This window comes from Leptomonas pyrrhocoris (assembly GCF_001293395.1).
Source record: "Leptomonas pyrrhocoris isolate H10 chromosome Unknown, whole genome shotgun sequence".
NCBI classification, from domain to species: Eukaryota; Euglenozoa; class Kinetoplastea; order Trypanosomatida; family Trypanosomatidae; genus Leptomonas; species Leptomonas pyrrhocoris.
Window position 1 is genome coordinate 23,791 of NW_015438381.1, and position 19,107 is coordinate 42,897.

The 19,107-nt window shown below is 57.8% G+C and overlaps 9 protein-coding genes across 12 annotated transcripts; all 9 read left to right on the forward strand.

Moving 5' to 3' along the window:
- Nucleotides 1-195: 195 nt before the first annotated feature.
- On the forward strand, nucleotides 196-2,007 carry ABB37_08515 (hypothetical protein; the record flags this gene model as incomplete). The annotated part of the gene is made up of 1 exon (XM_015807553.1): nucleotides 196-2,007. The coding sequence occupies exon 1, from the start codon at nucleotides 232-234 to the stop codon at nucleotides 2,005-2,007; it is 1,776 nt and encodes a 591-aa protein (XP_015653635.1). The 5' UTR covers nucleotides 196-231.
- A 426-nt stretch (nucleotides 2,008-2,433) lies between these two features.
- ABB37_08516 (hypothetical protein) lies at nucleotides 2,434-3,363 on the forward strand (the record flags this gene model as incomplete). Its single annotated transcript, XM_015807554.1, has 1 exon — nucleotides 2,434-3,363. Exon 1 carries the CDS (start codon nucleotides 2,542-2,544, stop codon nucleotides 3,361-3,363), a length of 822 nt encoding a protein of 273 aa, XP_015653636.1. The 5' UTR covers nucleotides 2,434-2,541.
- Nucleotides 3,364-3,996: 633 nt separating this feature from the next.
- Nucleotides 3,997-4,992, forward strand: ABB37_08517 (putative mitochondrial soluble n-ethylmaleimide sensitive factor; the record flags this gene model as incomplete). 2 transcript variants are annotated; one of them, XM_015807555.1, is made up of 1 exon in its annotated part: nucleotides 3,997-4,992. In XM_015807555.1, the coding sequence occupies exon 1, from the start codon at nucleotides 4,144-4,146 to the stop codon at nucleotides 4,990-4,992; it is 849 nt and encodes a 282-aa protein (XP_015653637.1). In that variant the 5' UTR covers nucleotides 3,997-4,143. The 2 variants fall into 2 exon arrangements, with proteins under 2 accessions (XP_015653637.1, XP_015653638.1); XM_015807556.1 differs by having other exon boundaries at nucleotides 4,007-4,992.
- Nucleotides 4,993-5,743: 751 nt separating this feature from the next.
- On the forward strand, nucleotides 5,744-9,862 carry ABB37_08518 (putative Separin; the record flags this gene model as incomplete). The annotated part of the gene is made up of 1 exon (XM_015807557.1): nucleotides 5,744-9,862. The coding sequence occupies exon 1, from the start codon at nucleotides 6,293-6,295 to the stop codon at nucleotides 9,860-9,862; it is 3,570 nt and encodes a 1,189-aa protein (XP_015653639.1). The 5' UTR covers nucleotides 5,744-6,292.
- Nucleotides 9,863-10,235: 373 nt separating this feature from the next.
- On the forward strand, nucleotides 10,236-11,284 carry ABB37_08519 (putative ribosome biogenesis protein; the record flags this gene model as incomplete). Its single annotated transcript, XM_015807558.1, has 1 exon — nucleotides 10,236-11,284. Exon 1 carries the CDS (start codon nucleotides 10,307-10,309, stop codon nucleotides 11,282-11,284), a length of 978 nt encoding a protein of 325 aa, XP_015653640.1. The 5' UTR covers nucleotides 10,236-10,306.
- Nucleotides 11,285-11,869: 585 nt separating this feature from the next.
- ABB37_08520 (putative mitochondrial hypothetical protein) lies at nucleotides 11,870-13,425 on the forward strand (the record flags this gene model as incomplete). Its single annotated transcript, XM_015807559.1, has 1 exon — nucleotides 11,870-13,425. Exon 1 carries the CDS (start codon nucleotides 12,064-12,066, stop codon nucleotides 13,423-13,425), a length of 1,362 nt encoding a protein of 453 aa, XP_015653641.1. The 5' UTR covers nucleotides 11,870-12,063.
- Nucleotides 13,426-14,070: 645 nt separating this feature from the next.
- On the forward strand, nucleotides 14,071-14,620 carry ABB37_08521 (putative 40S ribosomal protein S11; the record flags this gene model as incomplete). 2 transcript variants are annotated; one of them, XM_015807560.1, is made up of 1 exon in its annotated part: nucleotides 14,071-14,620. In XM_015807560.1, exon 1 carries the CDS (start codon nucleotides 14,099-14,101, stop codon nucleotides 14,618-14,620), a length of 522 nt encoding a protein of 173 aa, XP_015653642.1. In that variant the 5' UTR covers nucleotides 14,071-14,098. The 2 variants fall into 2 exon arrangements, with proteins under 2 accessions (XP_015653642.1, XP_015653643.1); XM_015807561.1 differs by having other exon boundaries at nucleotides 14,093-14,620.
- Nucleotides 14,621-15,097: 477 nt separating this feature from the next.
- ABB37_08522 (phosphatase-like protein) lies at nucleotides 15,098-16,107 on the forward strand (the record flags this gene model as incomplete). Of its 2 annotated transcripts, none has more annotated exons than XM_015807562.1 (1): nucleotides 15,098-16,107. In XM_015807562.1, the coding sequence occupies exon 1, from the start codon at nucleotides 15,451-15,453 to the stop codon at nucleotides 16,105-16,107; it is 657 nt and encodes a 218-aa protein (XP_015653644.1). In that variant the 5' UTR covers nucleotides 15,098-15,450. The 2 variants fall into 2 exon arrangements, with proteins under 2 accessions (XP_015653644.1, XP_015653645.1); XM_015807563.1 differs by having other exon boundaries at nucleotides 15,129-16,107.
- A 1,065-nt stretch (nucleotides 16,108-17,172) lies between these two features.
- Nucleotides 17,173-19,029, forward strand: ABB37_08523 (hypothetical protein; the record flags this gene model as incomplete). The annotated part of the gene is made up of 1 exon (XM_015807564.1): nucleotides 17,173-19,029. One exon carries the CDS (start codon nucleotides 17,173-17,175, stop codon nucleotides 19,027-19,029), a length of 1,857 nt encoding a protein of 618 aa, XP_015653646.1.
- Nucleotides 19,030-19,107: the final 78 nt, after the last annotated feature.

The window sequence follows — 19,107 nt, forward strand, 5'->3', positions numbered from 1 at the left end:
CTCCATTGATTCTTCGTGACCAGCGAAGATGTTCATGCACTTGATCTGTCTGCTCGTTGTCGGTTCGCTGGCATCTCGTTGTCTGGTGGTTTTCACTGCCTGTCCGAGAGAACCGTTGTCGCCGCATACTCGTCACTTCTGTTTAATACTTTGTGCCTTCTCGACTCCCCCTCTTCTCATCTCTCCATGTGTGCTAGATTTTAAACGATTGTTTCTATTCTGTGAGCAACCATGTCTGGTCCATCCTCCGAGGCTGACGAGCCGCAGCAGGCAGTCCACAGGTCCGACACCGTGCAGCTGCACGAGCACAGCAATGCCAACCTCTTGAAGATGGACACGCACGACAAGTACTCCACCGTGAGGGCAATCAAGAAGCTCATTGTCAAAGCCCTGCCGTTAGAGCAGCGCGACCCGCCACCGCAGCCGCTACTGAAGGGTCTCATCCGCATCAACAAGAACCCCAAGAATGCGTTTCTCTTTATGGCCTTCGACACCCCCGAAGACCGCGCGGCGGCCTCGACGTTCCTGCAGACGCTCTCCCACAGGGGCCGTGCCTGGGAGGAGGCGACCGCCTCCACACGAGACCTGGAGCTGACACACAAAGGCCAAACGAAGCGCAAACGTGAGGGCGACGGCGCAGACGGCCCGGCAGCGTCGCGCAACAAGCTGACGCAGTACGAGCACCTCGCCATGGAAGAGCAACTAGACCGCAAGAAGCGTCATTGCCTGGACGTGATGCGCGTTCTTCTGCCCTCGCGCGTCTATGGCCACGACACCGCCTATGACCGCTTCGTGGGCATCTTTGCGTGCCCCGTCACAGAGGGCTACCGCAACCACGTGAATCTCTCCTTCGGCTTCAGCGCAGACGGGACACCGGCGCTAGGGTTCCAGGAAGGCTCGCTGGTTGACGGCACGGCGGCCATCATGCCGGCCACATTACCGGACAAGAACATTAGCACGATGAATGCAGCGGCGAAGGTGGTGGCGGTGGCGCTGATGGACGTCTACAGCGAATTCAAAGATCCTGCGAAGGGTGCTTTGGAGGTCTTCGACAAGGTCAACGCCCGTGGCTTCTGGCGCAAGCTGCAGGTCCGACACAACGTGAAGGGCGAAGTTATGGTGGACGTCGAGATGGACGCAGCGGCCGCGACGCCGGAGATTTACTCGCAGGTGCGTCATCGCCTGGTGGAGATCCTCACATCGGAGACCGTGCACGCCAAGCTGATGAGCACTACGGGGCTAGCCACGGCCGCCGTGGTGAGTGTGCAGTGCCACTCCCACACCGGCATCAGCTCCCTCCCTTTCGACGCCCCGCGCGACGTCCTCTACGGTGCGTTGACGCTGACAGAAACGCTCGCCGGTCTGCAGTACGAGCTGAGTCCAACTGCCTTCTTCCAGGTCAACACGCCCGGCATGGAGGTGATGCTGCAGAAGGTGACGGAGGTGGCGGAGCTGAACGCTGGCACGACGCTGCTGGACCTGTGCAGCGGCACCGGCACCATCGGCCTGACTTTGGCCAAGTACGTGAAGAAGGTGATTGGAATTGAGCTGGTGGAGGCGGCGGTGGAAAACGCGAAGCGCAATGCCGAGCGCAACGGTGTCGCCAACGCACAGTTTCGCTGCGGCCGCGTCGAGCATCTCCTACCGTCCGTCATCGATGCCCTGTCGGCGGAGGATCGCAAGGACATCGTAGCCATCCTTGACCCGCCCCGCGCAGGCGTCAACGGCACGGTGCTCAAGTGGATTCGAGGGACGGAGACGATTCGCCGCGTCGTGTACATCTCCTGCGAGCAGAAGGCGCTGGAGCGCGACTGTCCTGGTCTCACTAAGCCTAGCACCAAGGCCTACCGTGGCACGCCCTTCGACGTGACGGCAGGCTTCGCGGTTGACCTCTTCCCCCACACGCACCACGTGGAGATGGTGGCGGTGCTGAACCGCCGCGCTGAGGCGGAGGAGGAGCGTGAGGCAACTCCCGCCGCTGCCACGTCTGCGTCGCTCGCACAATAAAAGGGCAGTTTTGCGTGTCGTAACGGGAGAGGACAACGTGCGGAGAAAACCACATTAAACGCAGTGGCAACGGAGTGGGCAGTGGATAACTCCAGCTTTACCCTTTTCGTTTGAGAGCTGCTGCAGTGACTGATTTTAAAGCAAGCAATTTTTAATGTAGCTCTCTTCTTCCTCTTCCTTCATGAAGATTCAATCGTATTCGCGGAAGTAACGGCAACGACGCGCTACGCAAACGATGATTTCGCGAAGCCTCTTTACTGCAACTCGCGTGTTTGAAGGTGATTTCGTTTGTTAATGCGGGCTGCGTGAAGGGCACAACGATTGCCTGCTACTACAGGTCCTATTCAACAATGCAGCCTAACTCTCATACGCTCATCCATAATCTGGTGTTCTGTCTCTCTTTCCGTTTGCCTTCCATACTGCCAAAGTCGTGCCTCAGTCGCGTGCTTCTGGTCCAACACTTCGCTCCTTCCCGCGCCACGCATTACCACCTCTAATTTGCTAATATTCTTTAAAGGAAAGTAATTTGTAAAAATGTCCGCCGCTCCTTCGCGCAACTGGGCATCGATGCTCAAGGAAAAGAAGACGGCCGTCGTCGTTCCCAAGACAGCCGTGGCGGTGCCCACGGAGGTGCCGACCCCCGCTGCTGTTGCTGCGCCGGCTGTGACCGCGGCGGCAGCGGTGGAACCCGCAATGAAGGAAGAGGCAGCGCCGACCCAGTCGATTGAGGAGCACGCGCAGTCCCCCGCCTCCGTCCCTACACCCGTCGAGGTGGCCGCCCCTGCCGTCGCCTACACCTCTTTCGGTCCCGTCTCGGTGCCGGAGTCGCTGGCGAAGCTGGTGCAGCCGAGCGAGTTCCACTTCGCCGGTGCGGTGGCGCCCCGCGCGCCGGTCGTTGCGGCTCCGCAGCCCGTCGCCGTTCAGCCGGCTCCCGCCACGTCGCCTGCGCAGATTGCCGCTGCCGCGGCGGTCACGTCGTCGTCGGAGATCCGCGAGCACACGCAGCGGGCGGCGCCGCAGCCTGTGTACAACCCTCCAGTCAACTATTTCGTGCCGCAGCACAACACGGCGCGTCCTTACGGCGGCGAGCTCGGCAGCGTGCCCCGCTACTTCAACGCGGAGCGTCACTTCAACGTCGAGCAGCAGCACAGCGCGCAGCCCTACCACCCCACCTACCAGGCCTCTTACGGCAACTATCGCGGTGGCTACAATGGGGCGTCCTTCAGTCCGTACGACAACGTGTACTCCCATTACTACCAGAGTCAGGGTGCGCCTTACATGAGTGGTCGCCTGCAGGCTCAGCCGCCCTACTACCCACAGCGCAACTACCCACAGGAGCAGCAACAGCAGCAGTAATCTCATCATGCGTTACAGAGCCCAATGGGCCAACATGCATGAAATTACTTACTTGAGCCACTTCATGCTTCGCCATCAACGAAATACGCAGCAGAGAAATGCGTTGGCGCCGACCTCTACAGAAAAGGCGCAATTCTCTTTGTTCTTTCCTCTCCTGAGTGTTCTTAATGATTAATGTTAACACGTGTCGTAGTGCCTTTGAAGCGCATGCTGTAAAAGAAACGTACTTAAATTGCGTTCAAACCGGTGTTGCGGCGGTGCGAGGCACCCGCTGGGTGTTCTCCGTGGAGGCATCGTCTTTATTACTTTGTTTCCGAAAGGCGGACGCACCCATGACCGTTGCGGCGCGTTTCATTGGCCCGAGTAGAGAAAGGTTCGCAATGAGAAAACGTTCTTCTCTGTTCATCTGGCTTTCGGCTCAGCGCAGCCGCTCTCGTCCACGCGCGCCACCTCGTTTGCGTCACTAAAGGCATGGCCGCAGCTATTGTCGTTGGTAGTATGCAGGTACCACGTGCTGCATGTTCTCTCTTACTCCGACCGTTTTCTTTCAACTCGCCTGCTCTTTTTGCTGCTTGGCGGCAACGATGCGACGATGGCACCTCACATCGCTGTCTCTGCCCCACACGTCAAAACAGGATGCCAAAGAAATTCTGTGTCTGACATCAACGGTTCTGCTTATACCCTCTCCGTGTCTTTCTTCCAAGCACATCAACTCCTCAACTGCTGTTGGGTTTTCTGTTCATTTCACCACCTCTCTCGCTTCCATTTCGAATCACGAAAATGTCCTCCGCAGACGCGATGTTCAGCGAGGCGGACAAGAAGACGAAGAAGACGTTCTTCAAAGACTTTGAGGGCGCGCAAGATCTCTTCCTCAAGGCGGCGGCTCGCTACAAGCTCGACAAGGACTTTATGCGTGCCGGAGACGCGTACGCGCGTGCGGGCGATTGCTCCGTGCGGATGAAGGACAACGCTAGCGCCGGCATGGCCTTTGCGGACGCCGCCAACGCCTACAAGAAGGTGGACCCCGCCAAAGCGAAAAGCATGCTGGACATGGCCGTCCGCCTTCAGATCGAGAACAACCGCATTGGCGGTGCGGCCCGCCTGCTCTTAGAGTTCGCCGGCTCCCTCGAGGAGCAAGGCGCGCCTATGGAGGCCCTCCCCTATTATGAGCAGGCCATGAAGTACTTCGACGCGGAGGATCAGAAGGCGCAGTCACAGAAGTGCATGCTGGCGATGGCCAAAATTTACGGCGAAAACGATGCGTTCGACAAATCACTCATGTACTACGAGCGGGTGGCAAACAACATGCTGGGCGGTCCGCTGAAGTTTCAGGCGCAGGATTACTTCCTCCGTGCGATGCTGTGCCGCTTCGCGATGGTTACCAACGACAACCGCTTCGAAGGCAGCGAGGAGTGCCGCGACGCCCTTCAGCAGTACCTGGCGGCGGACATCTACCTCAAGAACACGCGCGAGTCGGAGTTTCTGCAGCTGGTTCTGGATGCCGTCACGGACAACGACGTCGAGAAGTTTGAGCAGGCTGTGTCGCTTCTGCAGGATATTCGCAAGCTCGACGACTGGAAGACGCACGTCCTGCTCGTCGTGAAGCACAACATGGAGAGCCTGGCGTAGAGAAGTGCAAAGCACGTCAAATGTGTACGGCATCGAGCGGTGCGTGGTCGCGATCACCGACGGGCTCGTAAACCTTCACAGTGCACACCCGCTTTCAGGGAAATCAGTTGAGAGCTATACACTTCATGCTTGGCGATGTCTTGTTGAGCTGTGCTTCCGCCGGCATAAAACTGCGTGGAGAGCCACCAGAGACTGTTTCTGCTTTGCCTCTCTCCGCTGACAGGCCTTTTCGCATGTTTCGGTTCCTTGCAACGGTACACGAAGGATCAGCTTCGTTTTACGAGCCTTTTGTTTCTCCATGCTGCAATTACTTCTTCTCTTGCGTTTCCGTGCCTTCAACCGGTGTTGTTGTTTCTTTGCTCCGATATTTGCTACCGTCGCTTTTAACGCCCCTTTTCCTTGTGTGTGCGTGTGTCGTTCTTGCTGTGCTCCATTTTTCAATGTTCGACTATTTTTTTCTCTATCCGTCAGGGACTCAAACTGTGGAGCTCCTGCTCTCTTTCTTTCTTTGTTCAATGCGCCAACGGTGCCAGCTGGGAACCGTCTGAGCGGCATCATGGCACCGTCGTCACAACTTACGCTTTTCGGCGCACAGGTCCCTCCAGACGCAAAAAGTGTACTGAAGCATCAGACGTAAAGAAACGAAGGCGTTCTCCCACCGCCCATCATAATCGCCCTCGTGTTCTCCTCTTCAAATCTCTTCTTGATGTCTTGGGGTAATCGGTATTATTATTATTATTGCTGTTTTACAAGAACAAGGCCTCTCTCTTCCTTTGCAGCTCTTCAAGGAGAACATCGGTGTGTGCGTCGCTCTCCGTAAGTTTGGAGGACGCCACCCCTGCCGATGCGTCTATTACATTGATTTCCTTTTTTAAGTCCATATCAGACCTCGAAGCACAAGGAAGGCGTTGGTGCAACTCAAGGACCGAACATGACAACTTCGTACCGCACGCATCTAGCGACGCTACAACACGGTGCCCATAATGCTCTTCACACAGCAGCAGAGGTGGACATGGTGGTGAGCTCAGCAGAGCAGCTCGCTGCCCTCCATTACAAACGCTTTACTTCGTCGTGGGACATCCCCAAGCTGCTTTGCGCTACTCTTCGGGTGCAACTGAACGCACGAATGACAAACACGGACGGCGCACGGGCACTACCACTGTCGTGCCTTCTACAGCTCTTTCTAGTGTGTTGGAAGATGTGCCCAGTGGTCTCGCTACCGCAGCCAGCGAGTGCGTCGAAGCCCTCATCGTCGTCGTCGTCATCGTCGGAGTGGTGCAGTGCTCACTCCGCGTTGAGGATGTCGCAAAGAGACGTGGAACGCGTTGCCACTGAACTGGACTCTTTGCGAGACTTCAGTGGGGCAAACTCCTTCTCTTGTTGCTCTCTTTCCACCTTTTCGGTCACAAAAGGAAACGCAGATGTTTACCGCACCGCGCTGTCGGTCCTCATGGCTCTCCTTGCTTATTTTCATGTCATCGCTGCAGACGATGACGCAGACGCGGGCGAACGAGACGGTGAGGACGGCAGCTTTCAAAGCGCGTCTGAAACAGTGTGGTGCTGCGTGCACGGGTGGGCCTCGTCTGACGCAAACGCAGGCGTTCGTGTGATGGCCCTTACAACGTGGATGAACACCGTGCTGCGGCGTGCGCTGCGCTCTGGCACGGCAGCCCCTCTGCTGCGCACGGTTGATTGGTTAGAAGGCTTTCTGACGTCGGCGACGCCTTCCTTGACTCCGCCGGCTACCGCCGCTAACTTTCCTGCCAGCGCCACACTCGATGAGTGTTGGGCTCGACTGCACACGCGGGTCCTCCAACACGTGTGCATGAGCCTGCACAAGAGCCAAGCTCTTCTTAAAGAACGTTGGTCCCACGTCGTCGCAGTTGTGCTGGCGCGTGTCTTCGCGCATGAGCCGCCGCTGCTTTCCGGCACTTTTTCGCAAGCCTTTCACCTGGGTGACTCATTCGAGAACTCGCTGAGTGGGTTGGTGGACGAGGTGCGCTGCCTTCATGGCGATGCCTCTGCAGAGGCATTTTCTTTGGAGGCCGGCGCACGAGTCTTCTCACCGCTTTTGCAGCTGGCGGCGCTGCAGCGACACGCGGACGCGATGTGCCTGCGCATCACGCCGTTCATGTCTGCGCAAACGTACGCGACCTACGTGCGGCCCGGAGTGGCGGTGTGTTTGCGATGGGGTCTGGTGGACGTGGCGATGACCTTGCTGGAGTGGGCCTTTGATGGGCTGGACGATCATGGCGAGGCGTGGCTGCAGCGGCTGCGCCAACTCAACTGTGAAGCTGATCTAGCGGTGGAGAAGCGTGCAGCAGTGCTGTTAATTAGAACTGATGAAGCGCAGCACGAAGTGAAGACGAGGGATAGCTTCGGCGGTTATCTTTATTCCGAATGGATGGAGCAGCAGTCGTCGTCCTCTCCAGAGTGGCCGGTAACCGCATCACAGGCCCTCACCATTTTGGTTGGCAGCAACAGCACGTGTGTGAATCAACTTCGGCTTGTGTGTGATGCCCTGCTGCGCTGTCCGGCGGCGTGGAGTACGCAAGTGTTGACGGACCCCTACGCCGCCTACTTTGTTCTGCGTAGTCTCGCACAGCTCGCCACTCACTTTCTGGATATCGGCGACCCGCCGCTGGCCCGCTTTTACCTCGCACTGCTGTGTCGCCTGCTCCCACGCTACCTCTGTCCTTCTCTGCTTCGTGTGGTTCTGTCCCTGTTCCAGCGCTTCGCACGCGCACTGTCCTCATATTGCCTGACTCCTGTTGAGCACGCAGTGCCGTCGTCCGCGTACGAGCAGTCTGTGCTGGCGTGGCGTCGTGTGAGGGAGCACCTCGACGCCGCCGCCTTGCCGAACTTTAATGCGGAAAAGCTTCCTTCCACAAATCTCACCGGGCTCTCAACGTACGTGACGGGAGCGGCATGGCGAGCCCGACGGGAGTTTCAGCTGCATTGCGCCGCGACGCACTCACCGCCTCTGCTACGAGAGACAGATAGTCCAGCCACAACGCAAGCAGACAGCCGCTTTGATCTACGTGGCACCGTCGTTGAAGCACAGTTCAACCCGGACCATGGCGGCACTCTGCGGCTGCAGTGGTGCCAATTGGGCACACACGCGCGTAGGTCTTCGCATCTGGGCTTTGAAGCGTGTGGATTTGCGCCGTGTCACACGACGGGTCATCGTGGTGTCGCCGACGAACTACGCGCCTGTGCGGCGGCGATGGCAGACGTACTGCGTCACAATCGTGAGCAACTCCTGCGCGGCAGCGGTGGGGCGGAGGCGGCGGGGGAGAACGCCCCCTGGGTAGAGAGCCGAGGAAGGACGCAGGATTCATCGTTCTCCTTGTCGACAGAGGGGACAGAAAATGCGAAGACGACGAGCAGTCGGTCGGACACTCCGCCTGCTGCAACGGCCGCCGCCTACTCGTTTGTGGCAGAGGCTGCTGCGCAGGTACGTCATCAACGTAAGACGGAGTGGTGGCAAGCCAGGTATGCGCTGGACGCCCGAATCCATACCGCCGTCCTGTCACTGCAGAAGATACTCGGCGGTCTCCGCGTGTTGCTGGCCGGCCGACCCGGCGACGAGCTCACCTCTCGCCTAGCCACCCTTGCCATGAACTTCGCCTCTCAGTGTGTTCAACTGCGAGGCAGTCAGTCTTGTCCTTCGCTTGACGCCCTTTATCGAGCGACACTCTTCGTGTTGTTGGGCGGACCTTTCCTCTGGTCTACCGCACGCGACGACAACGACGCGCAGCCTTCGTGCTTCTATGGCCCACCTGAGCATCACATGTGCTCTGCGTGTGCGGCCACATTGCGCAAGGCGCGCACCTCCCTGTTAGAAGCAATAATAGAAACTGGACAGAGTATGGTGACGTACGACGAGCGCCAACCTGCGCCTCTCATCCCCGACTGCAGCGAGGCGGGCGACGACGATGATGACGCGTGGGTGAGTCTTCTCGTGGACACTTCTCTTAACGCCTTGGTGGAGGCGTTGGCCAGCGCTGCCCTCAGCGCGTACTACGACGAATGTGTGCTGCACACGGTGGACTCCGCAGAGACGTCGCCGCGCCATCACCTCGACCTCCTGCTGCATCCACGCGAGCACACGTATCTTATCTTGGGCGGAGAGCTGCATGGGCTGCCGTGGGAAGGGCTGGATGTGTGCCGTGATCGGAGCACGTCGCGGGTGCCCTCTCTCGACTATCTACGGTGTGCCTACCAGTCCCTCCGTGGCGACGCCGTATCCCTCAGACGCACTCTCCTCTACCGTGACTGCGAAGCCTACCTGAGCAACTCGGGATTGACCGATCTCATCGCACGACGCCCAACATGGGAGGTGAACTACGGGGACACGCTTTGCTCCGCGGCTGCTGCACAACGCACGCGAGGGCAGCCATCGTCGTCTGCATCCACGCTGCTGCGCCGGGTCGTGGGCCCCCCGACAGACACCGATCACCTCGACACGTACGTGTACGCCGGGCACAGAGGTGGGGAGCAGCTGATCTCACGCGACGCCCTGTACGAGTGGCTTCCATGTTCTCTGTGCACGCAATCGTCTCTCGTCCTGTTGATGGGGTGCAGCTCGGCCCGTATGCTCGGCAACGCTGAGTACGACAACTTCGGCCTCCCCTACGCGTACCTCAGCGCCGGCTGTTCGTGCGTGGTGGGGTGCCTGTGGGACGTCACGGACGGTGATGTGGACCGCCTCACCTGCCGCCTGCTGAATTTCGCCGCGACGGCTCCTTCAACGCGGACGACGGTGGGGGAGTCGCTGGCGGTAGCGCGGCGGGCATGCAAGCTGCGCTGCCTTACCGGCCTGTCCACGGTCTTTTACGGACTTAATCTCCCCTTTGAAAAGGTGTGAGAAGCGGGCGAGGCATCGCAGGGAGGGGGGACGGAAAGCGGCGCGTCTTCAATTTTTATACGATTCTCTTTGTTGGTATTGTTTGCTGTTTCACACTAGACTCTCCGCTACACGTCTCCCTCTCTTCTTTTACAACAAGGGCCACCATGATGAGACGGCGAACAAGGGAAAGCCCCAAGGCTGCTGTCTCACTGACAGGCGGAGCAGCTCTGCCGTGATGCAACCACGACGCTTTTTTCGGGTCCAACATCTGCGTTTTCTTTTCTTTCCATTTTTCTTTTCACATCTCTCCACTCTCGGACGTTTTCTCCCTCTCTTTCTTTTCTCTAAACACCGTAACGCACCATCTTCCGTGTTGCACTGTAATCACGTTAGTATTCTTCTGTGTGTCGTGCAAGCTTTAGCTTATTTCGAAGTACATCACCCGGTTTGCGTAAGACCAAAATGGCGTTCAAAGGCGGTAAAGGAAAGAAGCGTTCTCGTTCTGCGAAGTCCGCAGAGGCCCGCGCCAAGACGAAGGCGGTCGTCGCAGAGGCACCGCAGCCTGTAGCCGAAGAAGCCGCGGACGTCGAGGACGCTGCGCAGGTGCTGGAGAACCGCGAGGAGGAGATGGTGGGCAGCATCGGGGTGGTGCGTGCGCAAACCGCAAAGAAGATGACGAACCGGCAGAAGATGCTTGTGCTAGGTGCGCGCAACATGAGCAGCAAGGACCGCCACCTGCTGCTGGACCTGCGGGGGCTGATGCCGCACTCGCGGGAGCACGCGAAGATGGGCCGCTCCAACACGTTGGGCGATGACCTCATTGAGCTGTGCAGCCTGCACCAGTGCAACAGCGTCCTCTTTATGGAGCCGCACCGCAATGATGTGAGCTACATGTGGATTGGACAGGCTCCCAGTGGCCCTAGTATCAAGCTGCAGGTAAACAACGTGCACACCGCCGACGAGATCCGCATGGCCGGCAATTGCCTCAAGTACAGCCGCCCTCTTCTTCATTTTGACCGCGACTTTGAGCTGCAGCCGCACCTGCGCGTGGCGAAGTCGCTGCTGCACATGGCCTTCAATACGCCTCGCTACCATCCCAAGTCGAAGCCCTTTGTCGACCGTATCGTGTCCTTTCTCTGGCTGGACAACCACATCTGGGTGCGAAACTACCAAATTGTGCCGACGAGCCCGCCGTCGCTGATGGAGATCGGCCCGCGTTTCACCTTGGAGCCGGTGGCCATCTTCAACGGCTGCTGTAAAGGGAGTGTGCTGTGGAAGAGCAGTACAGCTAAGCCGCCGACCGAGCAGCGCCGCGACCGCAAAATGCGCCGTTTGGAGAAGCAGGAGGCGAACGAGGTCATTAAAGAGAAGTCTGACAAGCACAGGGCGCTCCACCCTGCTCCGAGCGCCGATCCGCTCGACCTCGTCTTCCGCGATTAGCGCCGTCACACATGCGCGTTGTCGCACTTCACTTCCCCCGCAAAGTGAACTCTGGCTGTCGATTTAATCTTAATGTTCGTTTTGTATTTGGTGTTGCTGGTGTGGGCTTCATATATACTCTAAAAAAACGAATGCATGACTGCGATGAAGCTGTCTCTGACGCTCTCCCTATCTTTCTTGTCAACTGATGAACGCTTAACTAAAGAACGTTAAAACAAACAAAAGGAATAAAGTGAATTATGCCGACTGAATCTGTATCACATGCAGCCGCAATTTCTTTCTTTCGTTGATGGCCGTCTTTCTGATACAAGAGGGTGTTACTTGTGACGGCTGCATCACAACTCATCAACCACGTTTCGTTCGAGGCATGAGCGAAGAAAGCGTCGCTGCACGTCAGGCTTTCCAGGGCCCGCCTCAATATTGATGTCATGGGACCAGAGCGGATTATTTCTAAGGCGTCTGCGTGGTGCCCTTGAAAACATCAACGTTCGTTTTTTGTTTTTCTTCTCTCTTGCAAGCTGGTACGAGAAATCTCTTCCTTCTTGTTTTGTCCTCTTGTAACCATCTTTTTTTGATCTTCCTCGCAGCCCTCTCACAGTCAGAGGTACACGCATGGGCATGAAGAGGTGGTAGAACACACCTATTCGCTGCCTTGCTGTAAAACGACAACCAACGTCGCGAAGACGACGAAGAAGTAACGCGCGGCCGTGACAGCGCAGGCGCACTCGCGAATTCCTTCTAGACGTGTGTGTGCGTGCGCGTTATACGTTCACGGTCACATGATTGGAGCCCTAACTTCAAATTTCGTAGACGTCTTTTACACCCTTTTTCGTATTTTTCTTTTCTCGGAGACACGAAAGCCGCAGTTGCCTCCCCCACTTTCTCAGGTCATGCAGCTCGTCAGTGACCTCCAGCAGCGACCCAAGAAGGGGCGCTTAAAGATCGAGAAGCACATCGTCCTCTTTTATGACCTGTGTTCGATCGTCCAGCTCACCGTCTTTCTCATTCACACGGTGACCACCATGATTGGCGCCAAACGCACCTTCAAAAACTACATCATCGTCGAGAACGGCTTCGCGCTGGCCCCTGCCCTCACGTACAAGACTCGAAACTGCTCCTATCACACCATCCGCTCCATCTACGCCTTCACGGACGTGAACATGACCTTCACCGCAAGCTCGATCAACGACGTCTTTGTGGACCAGGCAATTCAAATGCGACTCGCCATTTTCATTTGCGCCGTCACTTTTTTTGTAGGTGGCGTGAATCGAATGCTGGTCGAGATAAACCTTTTCGTGATCAAGTACCGCAACTTCTACTTCTGGAAGGACATCATCTCTGCCACGGAGCTCGTGTTACTCGCCTACGTAGCTCAGATTGCCGCCGCCATCGACCCACCAAAGCACCTGCTGCGCGATTACCTGCGGCACTGCGGCATCCACGGCAACGCCTACCTCCCTTTTATCAGCACCGTCAATCTTTGGGTTTTTGTCGGGACAGGCTACTTCACCTACGTTGTCGCGCTCGCCATTTATCTGAACAACAGCCTGCCCAAGTACGGCATCATGACGTCGCAGGAGATCGAGGAGTACAAGGCGTGGCTGCGTGCCCGCCGCACAGAACAAGAGCAGTCCCGCATGCTCATCGAGGAGGCGCGGAAGGTTCACGCCCGAATTCACATGATGAACTCCGCGGACTTCCACGTCGGCGGTGGGGTGCCGGGCGCGCCTGCCACCACGATTCCCCCGTACCCTTACCCCATGATGCCGGGAGCGGGAACCAATCAGATGGCGTACCCCTATCCCTACCCCTATCCCTACCCGTACCCGTATGGGGTGTACCCGGGAATGGCACCTCCGATGCTGCCAGTGCCCGGGGGTGGCATGCCGGGTGGAGACCCTCACCTCCCCCCGCCGCAGATGTTCGGGGCGGGGATGATGCCCATGATGAATGAGATGGGCGGAGGAGCACCTCCGTATGGGATGATGCCGCCGCAGGGCCCGATGTCGTACAACGCGGCAGCGGAGAACTCCGCAGGAGCGCCGCTGCCTACCAACGACGCTCCGCAGCCGCCCATCAACATGCCCCGCCGGCGCATCGTGCCGAGTGCGAGCCGTGGCAACTCTCCCTCATACCAATAGACGCAGCGCAAGCTGTACTGGGCCGTGTATATCTGTGAAAGTGTCGAGCAGGTGTTTGTTTTCTCCCCCGCTTTTAGAAGTAGACCGCTTGAGAGAACGTGGAGGGAGGGGGGATGCCTCTTACCGGTTAAAGACTGAACTTGCTTAAAAGCGGCCGTGTTCGTCGGTGCAGCGCCTCTTTTTACTCTCCTCGTGTGATTTATAACATCCTTGCTGTTGATGCCGCTGTATTTCTCTCTTTCTTGCTTCAGGGCAAGCTGCCAACGAATCGGGACACTTTCGGTGTCGGCGCCTTGACGCGTACTTCACTCCCCGCAACTTTTCTTTTCACGCTGATGCTTTCCTTTCGTTTCATAACCCCTTCGACAGCAACAACAAGGAAGTATCGCTTATGTATGCAAAAGAAGAAGTGAACGATTCACTGAGATGCAGGATGTTTCGGATACGCACGTGCGCGAGGCTGCCGCTGGTTGATTTGCCTTCTTCCGCGCTGCGTCTTCTTTGCTGTGACTTCGGCTCGTCTGCGCGGTGCCCACGTCGTTGCTTGACTGTTTTGCGTGTTTCATCATGTCTCTGCCCTTTGAACTTCATCTTTCTCCCTCTTTCTGCCTTCCTGTGTCTCACCCGCGCACGCCTTAAATCGAAAGGTTCCTTTTTCGTTTTGTGTAGAGCAATGTCCGCTGTTCCGCAGTACTACCACGCGCATCAGGTGGATGCCACCATTCAGCACCAGAAGGCGTACCAGCGCCAGACGGCCGTGAATGAGAACATGCACCGCCCGAGCCGCAAGCACGTGAACTCGTCCGGCCACATCCGGTACTCCAAGAAGGTCGGCCTCGGCTTCAAGACCCCCGCGACGGCCCTCAACGGCAAGTACATCGACCGCAAGTGCCCCTTCACGAGCAACGTCGTCATCCGTGGCCGCATCCTGCGCGGCATCGTCCACTCCACCAAGATGCACCGCACCATCGTCATCCGCCGCAACTACCTGCACTTCATCAAGAAGTACCAGCGTTACCAGAAGCGCCACAAGTCGCTCGCGGTGCACTGCAGCCCGGCGTTTGACCCCAAGCAGGGTGACCAGGTCGTCATCGGTCAGTGCCGCCCGCTGAGCAAGACGGTGCGCTACAACGTGCTGGAGGTGGTCTCGAAGACGTCCGCCGACAAGATGGGCAAGAAGTTCGCCAAGAACTAAACGACCGCGGCGAAGCAGAACGAATGGTGCAGCAACGGGCGAGTCTAACTAACACACGCACGTGTAGCGTCAGTCCGCCGCTGCAGAACCTCACTTTCTCTTCTTTTTTTTTGCTTTTATTCGTATCATTTCTCGTTATCATCTTTAAAAGAAAGAAAAAGGAGTTTTCATGAGAGGTGGAGACGCGCACCCCGTCGGCGCCACGGCGTACCCGCTGTTCTTGTCGACAGCCGCGGGTACGGACTGGGAGACTGCCAACGCAGGAAGCGAAGTTCGTCCACAGCCAAACTATTGCACCATCTCTCAGATGCATATATGCTCTTGTTATGTTGGTGTGTTTGAAAGTGGAGACCTTTTCGTTGGCGAAATCTCTTCTCTTTTCTGCAATGACGTGAACATCAAATTTTTCCTCTCTTTTTCTCCCCATCACCCTTCGCTCTTCGTCTGGGCTTCTGTGCTTTGCATCACACCGATCGCAGCTTCTCCGTCTTCTCTCGCCACACACACCAGAGCTGTAAAGAGCTTTATTATTATTATTTAAGGTCTCCTACTAGTTCTTTTATTCCGGTGTTACTTAAGCTCTCCTGGATACCCAACGCGTGTTTGAAAGCGCTTCTGTCTGTGCGCGCACCGCACCTCATTGCCTGTGTACACGTAAACACCAAACACGAAATTGTTGTGTTTGCGGGGCAACCTTGGCGCCCTGTTCGACGGTCAGCGGTGGAGTCGCTCTTTCCTCGACTTCACACTCGTACTGTTTATCCTGTTGTTGGTGGTGTCGCTCAAACGCCATTCTTTTTCTCCTGTTCTCTCCGCTCGAGCGTCAAGGCATGTCGGCCACCACCGTCCCTTTCGCCGGTCAGGTCCGCATGGAGTGGTACCAGTCCTTGGACCAGCTCAACTTCACCTTCTATGTGAAGGACCGCCAGACGGACGATGTGGCGGTGCACAAAACGGCCACCACGCTGGAGGTCACCATCCGCCTGGACAACAACGGCCGCGAGTACAGCTGCAGCTACGACCCCCTCTTCGCAGAGCTGAGGGACGACGCCGCAACCGTGTCGGTCCGCCCGATGAAGGTGGAAGTCAGCGTGAAGAAGGCGCAGTCCTATCAGTGGCCTACGCTGGAGCGGCAAGGCAGCGGTGGAGTGGCGGCTGCTCCAGCGGTAGCGATGGAAGCCTCCGTCCCCGTCAGCGCTCAGCCGACCACCGCGAAGGATCTGAAGTACCCGAACAGCAAAGGAAAGGACTGGAGCTCGATCAAGCTGGAGGACGAGGAAGAGGCGAAGCCGGATGGCGAGGCGGCCCTCAATAAGCTGTTCCAGCAGATCTACGGCGACGGCTCAGATGAGCAGCGGCGGGCAATGATTAAGTCGTTCACCGAGAGCGGCGGCACCGTTCTGTCCACCAACTGGGAAGACGTGAAGAAGAAGAAGGTGGACGCGCAACCGCCGACGGGGATGGAGGCGAAATCTGCCAACGAATGAAGTGCTTTAAAAATGAAGTGCGGGCGGATGTTGCTATAACAGGTCGTGTGAATGGAGTTTAAAGGGCGGCGTGTGTGAGTGTGTGTGTGTGATGCGCACGTCTGCCCAGGATGACGCAGACAGCAGCACATGGCGGCAGGAGAAGAAGTCTAGCTGGAGTGTTTTGCTTTCTCGGTTCTCTCGTCACAGCAGCATTCGCGCTTTCAGCCGCTTTTCTTTGCTACACCGTGTTTTTCCCTTAAGATGTCTTCTGTTTTTTTTTTCTTTTGATTCTTGATATTTGGCAGGCGTATAGTGTTTTCTCTCAATACCATTCAATGCGTGAAATGAATAAGACGCAATGAGTGCCAGACACGTCCTGCGCACTTCACTGTCTGAATGATGCTCTATATACCTGTTCTTCAACGATGGTGGTGCCGTTCAACGCCGTCAGCAACGTTGAATCATCTCTGTGCCCTTCTACGCCATCTTCGTCTCCTTCTGGTTTTCTCCTCTGCCCACTTTCGCTGCCTCCCCGTCCTTTGAAAAGAAGCATGCGAGGGGCGAAGTACTGTGAAGCCTGCCAATACAACAAAACGAAAGAAATACAAAACACAATTTTCCTTATCGCTTTCACAAAAGCTCTCCCTTTCTGGACAACGGAGCGTGTGGTGCAGCCAGCGCCACGCATTCTCTCACTGCACCTTCCCGAAACACCGCTGCACGGATACCTCGTCGTGTTCAATACACCGTCGAATTGGGCGAGTGGATGATCGCTTCGCTGCATTCCACAGCTGAACAGCAGTATATATATAAGAAGGTGAGGCCATTGCGATTTGTGTACCTGCTAGGGAGTGTGACGGTCGTCCTCGTCAACGTCGGCTTTACTGCGCCTTCCTCGAAGAGCGCCGTCCTCTCGGTTAATCGGCGCCGCGGCGGCCAAATTCTGCTTCTTCTTTCCAGTGTGCCTCCGCGGTACGTGCTTTACGGCCGTTGTAGTTTGCTGCTGTCTAATCGAAGAGCCACTGCACTTCTTAATTATTTATCTATTTTTGAAAGGGTGCTTCCTCGTCCACCTTGAGAGGTATGTCGAGTGAACCTGCCCCGGCCCGCGCCTCTTCGGACGCCGCAGGAGATGAGGCCCTCGCCAAGACAGTGAAGCTGCACCGCCTGCAGCAGACCGAGGAGGAGTATGTGGGCTACTGCGCCTTGCTGTGCCGCACCGGTCGGGTGCTCTCCGGCAAGTTGCGGGCGATGGTCTGGCGGGACGTCATCATTGGCCGAAAGAAGGCCACGCCGGTGCCGCTGCTGGGCGACGGCATCATTCGACAGTTTCAGGAGACGCGCTCGCAGTCCACCGCCAGCGCCGCGACCCACACGAGAGAGAACACCAACATGGAAGACTCCTTTGACTCGACGCTGAGCCGTCCAACTCCGCGCACGGCGGACGAGAGCGGCGGCGCTGGCGGCAGAAGCGCAGGCGGCGAGCCGACCAAGTCCAAAGACGAGTTGGTGCGCTCGCACGAAGGCGGAGACGCCACCACGAGTGCCGCGCTGCAGCCGGCGTGCAGCGAAGGCGGCGACTCCGACTGGGATGTCACACTGCGGCCCCAACAGAGCGGCGCAGGGACCTCGCCGGCAGCCTCGCCCGCCTCGCCTGCCTCCCTCCACCACCTCCACCGCCACCGCCACCCTTCCCTCGAGCCGGCGCAGCCGCCACACGCCGGGCTGCTGGACGACGTCACGGAGGACGAGCGACGCGGCTCGCCCAAGATGCACACACCCGCGCGCCGTCGCGCCGTGTCGCAGCTCTCGCGTCGCGTGAAGTTCGACGTGAATCAGCGCAGAGATCTCTGGGGAGACGGGGAGGAAGACAGGAGCGGCTCCTCGAGCAACGAGCTGCCCGGCAACGTTCTGCGGCCCATGGCCTGGTACCACCTGCCCGAGAACTGCCAGCCACGCGTCGTGGAGGCGGACATCGAGCGCTCCCTGTGGAGGCTGCATACTAACCCCGAAGAGCGTGCGGAGCGGCGGCGGTGTCTGCGAAACATTCTTCTGCGCGTTCTCCTGCACAACCCTGACCGTTTCTACTACCAAGGGCTGCACGAGCTGGTGGGCTTCGTCATGTACACGCTGAGCCCCTACCTGGACGCGGAGGAGGTGGTGTCGGTGTGCGAGGTCCTGTTCAACACGCGATGGCAGAAGTTCAGTGCGCGTCGGCTCACCAACTCCGAGGCAATGCTGTACGCCATTCACGCCGTTGTGGCTCAGGAGGACCCGCCGCTGGCGGCCGCGCTGGAGTGGGCGGGTGTGGGCCCGGAGTCACACTACGCCGTGTCGTGGGTGATTACGTGGTACGTGCACAGCGTGGAGAGCGTGACGGTCTTGACGCGACTCTTCGACTACTTCATCGCAGACCCCACCGGAAGGGCAGTGATCTACTTCACCGCCGCCTTCGTCATGAGTCAGCGCAGGACCATCTTTGAGTGGATTCACGCAGCGAAGGAGGAATTCGGGGTCCCCGCCGATGCACCGGAGACGACGGAGGATGGCATTGTGCTGATGGCCCGCGTGTATGCCCAGCTCTCCCGTCTGCCTGGCAGCGTGCTGCAGTCGATGGACACGGCGGCCCTCGAGGACCTGATCGGCCAAGCTGAGCAGTTCAGCAAGTTGTACTGTCAGATGGTGCCGGAGCAGGAGGAGGATTTTCTGCGCGGCGACGTCAAGAAACTCGGCATGCTGTCGAACGCCGCGACGCGTAATGCGGCGCTGCGGCTGCTGTGGCACTTCCTGCCGCGTGAGTGGCGCAACCCGGCCAAGGTAGAGCGCGTGCGGCGCTTTGTGTTTTGGACGAGCGTGATGGTGGCCGCCACCGCGATTGTGGTCGGGACCGCCGCCGTGGACGTGAAGCAAGGAGGCTGGGTCCGTAGCCTGTTTCACTGAGGTCTTTTTGAAGAGCTTTCTTCTTTCAACGCTTGTCATCCTCACCCTTTGCAGAAACTCTTGCTGTGAAGTTATGTA